Source organism: Arachis duranensis, chromosome 10 (genome assembly GCF_000817695.3).
Source record: "Arachis duranensis cultivar V14167 chromosome 10, aradu.V14167.gnm2.J7QH, whole genome shotgun sequence".
Lineage (NCBI taxonomy): Eukaryota > Viridiplantae > Streptophyta > Magnoliopsida > Fabales > Fabaceae > Arachis > Arachis duranensis.
Window position 1 is genome coordinate 23097404 of NC_029781.3, and position 6702 is coordinate 23104105.

Here is a 6702-nt window from a genome sequence, read left to right on the forward strand (position 1 = left end):
CTCATTCTCCTTCTCTTCTTCCTTCTTCTTCTCCTTCTCTTCTTTTTCTTCCTCCATGAAAACGAGTTTCTTGTCAAATTTATTCGATCTCCTTTGTGCGTTCTCTCTTTGCTTTTTCATTCGTTGTTTTATCTACGTTTATCATTAGTATTCTTGCTTCGTTTTTTTTTCGATTTTCATGGTTTTTGAAATCAAGCTTTGAAATCGTTTTGAAGATAATGGAACTTCAGAAATACACCAAAACAATTATAGAAATACACCCAACTGATTACAGAAATACACCCAAACGGTTACAGAAATACACCCAAACAGTTATAGAAATACACCCAAAGAATTACAGAAATACACCCAAAGGATTACAAAAATACACCTAAAGGATTTAAAAAATACACCCAAATTTCGTTGAAGTACACCTTATGCATAATTCAAAACTCTTCCTTTTTCTCCTCATCATCTTTTCTGCTGCTTCTTCTTCTTCATTTTCTTATTTCATATTCTCATAATTCTTTTTTGGAGGAAAAAATCAAACAAAGAAAAAAATACATAATGTTGCAAAATCAAAAGAAGAACGAGGAAAAACACGACAATAAAGATGAAATACTTCAAAAACGAAGAGGCACGGAAAAAGAAAAAGGAGAAAAAAAAGAGGAGGCATGAAAGAAAGAAAAAGAAAAAGAAATAAATGACTTGTATGACTTGTGTGGAAAAACGCTTGTACGTAAAAAATTCCTCATTATACTATTTTAAATAAACTAAATTTGAACAAATATTTGATAAAAAAAATTATATTATATAATAATATTTTTAACAAAAATAGTTAATTAAATATTGAATATACTAATCTAATTATTTATCAAGTAATATAAAATAAAATTTAATTATTTTATATTTTTATGTTGCTGTTTAAAATACCATTTTAATCTAATTTTTTAATATTATAGAAATTTTTTGCATAATAATTAATTTTAATAAATAAATATATAATGTAATAGACATGTATTTAGAATTATATTATTTATTCTATTTTTTAAAAAAATTAATATTTTCATGTATTATATATAATATTTTAAATAAATTTTATTTTTAAAATATTTTGATGAAAAATTAAATTATATAATAATATCTTTAACATAGTTAGTTAATAAATTTTGAATATAATAATCTAATTATTTGTCAAGTAATATAAACATTCAATAATCCATTTTTATTGATAATGCATTAAAAATTTTATTTGCTTTCACCCTACATATACCAATCAAATAAATTTTGAATATAATAATATGATTATTTGTCAAGTAATATCTTTAAAGTTTTATTTTAACATAAGCATATTTGATATTATCTTTTATCGAATATGCTTATGTTTATATTCACTGTACATGCAGCTCATTTAGATTCATGCTGTGGAGGCTTTCACTATAAAATGCAGTGGCCATCATAAAATATTTGATTGAGAAAGCACCAATATACTACAGTAATATTGGCCTATAATACTTTTGAAATCAATGTAACAAAAAATATTTGATTAGTATGTACAAGATGTGATCATAAAGTACAAGATCGATTAGTATGTATTACAAATTGTAGCACTAGCAATCCAACAGCATTTGTCAACATAACATCACTCTTCCTTAGCAAACAAACATAGCCATCTTCCCCTAATGACTTGTGTACACAAACATTTCAGGGAAACACCAAACCTTACCTTGCTGTCAAATATTGTAGGGAGTAACAACGATAAACGAACAAGGTAGGGGTCAGATCCAGACTCGCTGCTATATGAGCTAGCTGATGGACTCTACAAATATTTTCGAGCAAGAGCTCGGACTTTTGTGTCAAAATGGGATGATGTGATCCGGGAGCCAGGCAAGTACAGGGGATTAAGAAGTGTCTGCAATTTCAATAATCCAGCAAATATGGTGAGTTTAGGGAGAAAATAAAAATCAAGTATCAGCATATAAATCTTCAACATCGAATCAATAGGACAGCTGTGTTATCAGTACTCATTCTTCCTCTGACACCATGCTGACATCCACATCCAATCCAATGTTGAACGGGAGTGTGTCGGCTTAGTATCCCAGGAACAATGGGTATAAGAATAAGACGGTCTAAAGATCTATGAAAATACACTCTTCTAATGCGTAGCACTTTACAAAGTATGTAAAGGAAATAAGACGGTCTATTGCAATGAAATACTGAAACATTGATGAGAAAAAACTGGAATACAGCTATTTTCAACATCAATAAATCCAGAAAGAAAAACTGCAACAATCAGTTTATTCTTTTATTGTGAAGGGATCTGCAACGATTTATGTTGAGTTTCACCAATTTAATACAAATGTAACTTTTATTCTTTTATTCAGAACAAGAACATTTCAAGAGAAGCAATTTTTGCAGAATAAGAACATGAAATGAGAGGGTTTTGACATTATCAAACTAATTAAAAAATAAAACAAGGAAAGACTATCTATGAGTTAAGCTATAGCCTAGCGTGTCACAGAAAAAAGTAATTACCTTTATGTAAAGTTCATGCACATCTTGGAAGAAGCTCTTAATGCCATCATCATTACGAGAGTCATGAAGCAACATAAAACGGGTATGTATGATAATTGATAAGTCAAGGAAGATATTAGAGAAGACATAAATTCCTTAAAGAGTTTACGCATTTGAGTTTCGAAAGTTCTTCAATATTGTGCATTGGCTCTTCCATTTTGTTCCCCTGCCAGATCATGCAAGGGAATTCAGGGTAAAGACAATGCTATAGGCCTATAGCCATACAACTAGGAAACTGGTTAGTTCCAAAAGTTAAGTTCCTCGGTACTTCATCATATGAACATAAAAGTAGAACATTGTTTTTTAATATCAGAGGAGCAATATAATTTTTATCACAAATATAAAATAATTCTCAATAAAGGATATGACCAGCTGTGACATACACTGAGACCACCAGATCATTAAACCTGTCTACCGATTTCAAGTACCTGCATGGAGAATGTTAAGAAATAAGCTACAATGTAAAGGAACATTACAAATAAAAGCAGTACACACAGAAAAGAAGAATCATACGATCAAATTTTCGTAATTAAAATTGGATTGCTTATCAACTCTAAATGTAACTCACATAGCACTAGTAGTCCACGATAGGTCCTGAACAATATCGAGAGCAGCATGCAGGATAAACTGATGCAGCTGAGCAGCATCTTCTCTCTGTCAGAGAGTGGCACCAGATCACAAACAATGAATATTTCGGAACTACAATAATCCACCAAAATGACACAAACCAAAGTAATACAACAGATCAACTATTCAAATAAGCATGTACATTATTTCATTAAAACAAACTATTATGTAAACTAAATCCCCCATAACATTTTCAGCCATCAATGAACCTCTTGAATCATATGAATAACCACTTCTATAGTTTGAATGACAAACATCTAGATTCTAACCATATAATTTAAACTGTAGCATTAAAAAAGAGAGAAAGACCCATACTTTAGCAGCTACTCCAACTTCAGCTTCATAAATAGGAATATCATTTCTGCTAACAATGATGAAACAAGCAGTGGTTGCCATTATATAATCCCTGCAAGAATGGCAAGAACGCAAAAGCATTAGATGACGATATTTTAATCAAAATCACAAATAAAGCAATAAAAAATTTATAATTTTGGACGAGATATAAGCTCAAATAGAACGAGAAATCAAAAATCAAACCTTCAAATAAGAATGAGATCCAATCAAGGATTAAACCCTAAGCCCTAAACCGTGGTTAAACCGGTTTATTTAAATAAAAAATAAAATTATTAAAATCCCTTGATATATAATTTTAAATAAATGATTTGTAAGCTAATACAATTCAACATTTTACAATTTCACCTAATAAATTATTCATAATTTATCATTAAAAGTTCACAAACAACTTCAAAATTTATGATTAAAGAAAATTAAAATGCAGTCATATAATGTTCCACCATAAAAAAAAACAATAACAAACAAGTGTTCCAATATCTCATAATTACATCCAGAAAATTTTCAGAAAAATTAACTCAGCAAAGAAAAACAAACCATCAACAAAATTATTCCAAAAAATTTAGCAAGATACCATCAACTCAGCCAATAAAATTTAACAAATAAGTGAAACACCATCAACAAAATTAATCCAGAATAATTAAAATTCTTCAACGCCATAGTTTATTTCAGTTTCATACAAAATTAATAAAAGAAGAAACATAACAAAACCATCAGAAACTCATAATCATAAACATTATTTCAAATTACAGAATCATAATCAGAGACAAAAACTCAAAATCATCAAAATCAAGTTATTAGCGAAAGAAAAAAAACCGAACAAGCACTGGTTACCGCGCGGCGAGGGAGGCACGAAGCTGACGGCGAGGTAGGAGCGAAACAGACGGCGAGGCAGGGAGGAACGAAACAGAATTACCAGCGAAGTAGGAACGATTATACAGAGACGCAGAGAAGAGCTTGTGGGAGAGAGAAGAGGGCCAGACGCAACGACGTAGAGGAGAAGAGGGCGAAGCAAAGTTTCCAGAGGCGACTAAATTTTGAAGTTTAGTGAGCACTGCTGCTGCTCAAGTTTGAGAGAGAGAGGGGTTACTGGGTTAGGGTTCGTTGGGTTGTGAGAGAGAAGGGGGTGGGGTGTGTGGGCTGGCTTTTTATTTTTTGGGATCAAAATGACGACGTTTTGATGTGGGATTAACGAACCAATCTTTTAAAAAATCGGTCCGGTTTATCGGTTAATTGCCAATTTGACCAATTTTTCATCTTTTTTGCAAGACGATTTTAGATTTCAACTGCACTGAATAAAAAACTGGTTTTCGATTAATTCAGTTGTCATTATATAATCCCTTATAAGAATGGCAAAAACGCAAAAACATTACATCATTACATGATGATATTTTAATCAAAATCACGAATAAAACAATAAAACATTTATAATTTTGGACGAGATCTAAGCTCAAATAGACCGTAAATTCGAAAATCAAACCTTCAAATAAGAATTAGATGCAATCAAGGATTAGGTTATCGTCCAATTCGATCAATTTCGGCCGTTATCGAAAGTGCAGCGGAGCAATTGCGATACTGTGTTGAGCGAAAAATTAGAATTTCAAAAAAGCACAATATTAAATCTCAAATGCATTGTAAGCGCAGAATTAAGCTCTTCAAAACCCTACGAGAAGGCAATGGTGGAAGAAGAAGATGATGATGGTGGTAGATGTTTCATACAGTATATAGTGTAGACTGTTTTTTTTGTTACAATTCACGCCGAGAGTACAAAATGATTCGTTTTTGTCGTTGTAATCATTTGGGAATGAATCTTTTCAATTATTAAAACAAATTGAGAATGTAAAATATAATCTTTAAATTTTTATTGTTTTTTTTATATTATTTTTTATCTTATTTATAAAATTAATGGTAAGAGAGTATATTTTATACCTTTAATTATTAAAAAAAATTAAAAGAATCCATTTCCTAACTACTCTACCTTTTCTCTCTCTACTCCATCCGGAGACTAATCAACAAAGCCTTATAGTACACAGTTTTTACGGTTAACTTCTTTGAAAGTAAATTAATTTCAATCAAATTCATCAAGTTATTTTTTAAAAATATAAAAACATGATATTAGATATGTACAATTTTTTAAACTAAAAAATTTGAATAAAAGTAATATCAATTAATCCACTAAAATTTTATACTTACAAATGATTATATAACCTATTTAGATAACTTTTTTACGATAAAAAAATTCAATTATACATTCTTTTTTATTATCTTTCTAGGCAAGGTAAATTATTTTATATTACTAATAATTAAAATTATTTCCATAAAAATAGCTAAAATAACTCTCAATTCAATATAAATTTCGGTAAAAAGAAAAATTCTAAAATTGATCCAGGTAGTGAGAAAAATGAAGAGGATATTGTGGTATTGGAGATGGAAGATTATTCTCAGGGGTTGGAGGCTTATATTAAGAGTCTCTCGAAGAGATGCAGATAAGGTGTTTTCGATTGGCACAATTGACAATGTCCTAAGGACAATATGGGGTAAACCGGAGGGGTTCTGATCAATTGAGAGAGGTCCTAATCAATTCTAATTCTTCTTTGAGAATGATCTTGATGTTCTCATAATTGAAAAAGGATCTCCTTGACACTTTAAGGATTATATCTTGCATGTGAGAAGATGGATTTAATCGGATGAACAGGACCAGAAAAGCATTACTTGTTTTCCAATCTGGATCCAATTCTGGGATCTGTCTGAGCAGTTCAAAACTATTCAAGTTGGAAAAAGACTTGGGGAGAAAATTGGAGAGGTGATAGACATTGATTTTCAGGGTAGTGTTCTTGTTATTGGTTATGAGTTTGTATATTTTGGGGTTTTGGATGAGAAACATGAAAAGTAAATGATAATGAAATTCTAATGATAAAACGGTCTTGGCAAGGATTGGTGATCAAGGATCTCTATCCTTATTACTAACCACAACATGATAATTGCAAGGATCAATCCCACTAAGTCATCCTCAACTAACAGTAAAGGAAATTCAAGTGAGCTATATCAATCCAAGTCCATAAGTCCCAGCTTTCCACTAATTGAATTAATGAGAGCTAGAGTCAATGGCTATCAATCATCAATTACTTTGACATTAGTAACTCAAGAGTTCCTAAGTTACCTTCCCAAGTC

General features: G+C 30.7%; 1 protein-coding gene across 1 annotated transcript; it reads right to left on the reverse strand.

The window, feature by feature from the left end:
* Positions 1 to 1508: 1508 nt before the first annotated feature.
* Positions 1509 to 5160, reverse strand: LOC107469487 (uncharacterized). Its single transcript, XM_052255018.1, has 7 exons — positions 5012 to 5160; positions 4366 to 4822; positions 3496 to 3586; positions 3122 to 3207; positions 2917 to 2981; positions 2515 to 2597; positions 1509 to 1891 (listed from the first exon to the last, which is right to left on the reverse strand). The coding sequence occupies exons 3-7, from the start codon at positions 3574 to 3576 to the stop codon at positions 1799 to 1801; spliced, it is 408 nt and encodes a 135-aa protein (XP_052110978.1). The 5' UTR covers positions 3577 to 3586; positions 4366 to 4822; positions 5012 to 5160; the 3' UTR covers positions 1509 to 1798.
* Positions 5161 to 6702: the final 1542 nt, after the last annotated feature.

What these genes read in the sequence shown, in the direction of transcription:
- LOC107469487 (XM_052255018.1), bottom strand. Translation starts at nt 3,576, where the DNA reads ATGGCAACCACTGCTTGTTTCATCATTGTTAGCAGAAATGATATTCCT. An exon ending in TCGTGGACTACTAGTGCTAT is followed by an intron (nt 2,982 to 3,121) that starts GTGAGTTACATT and finishes TTCTCCATGCAG; the next exon opens with GTACTTGAAATCGGTAGACA. An exon ending in TGCATGAACTTTACATAAAG is followed by an intron (nt 1,892 to 2,514) that starts GTAATTACTTTT and finishes TTGAAATTGCAG; the next exon opens with ACACTTCTTAATCCCCTGTA.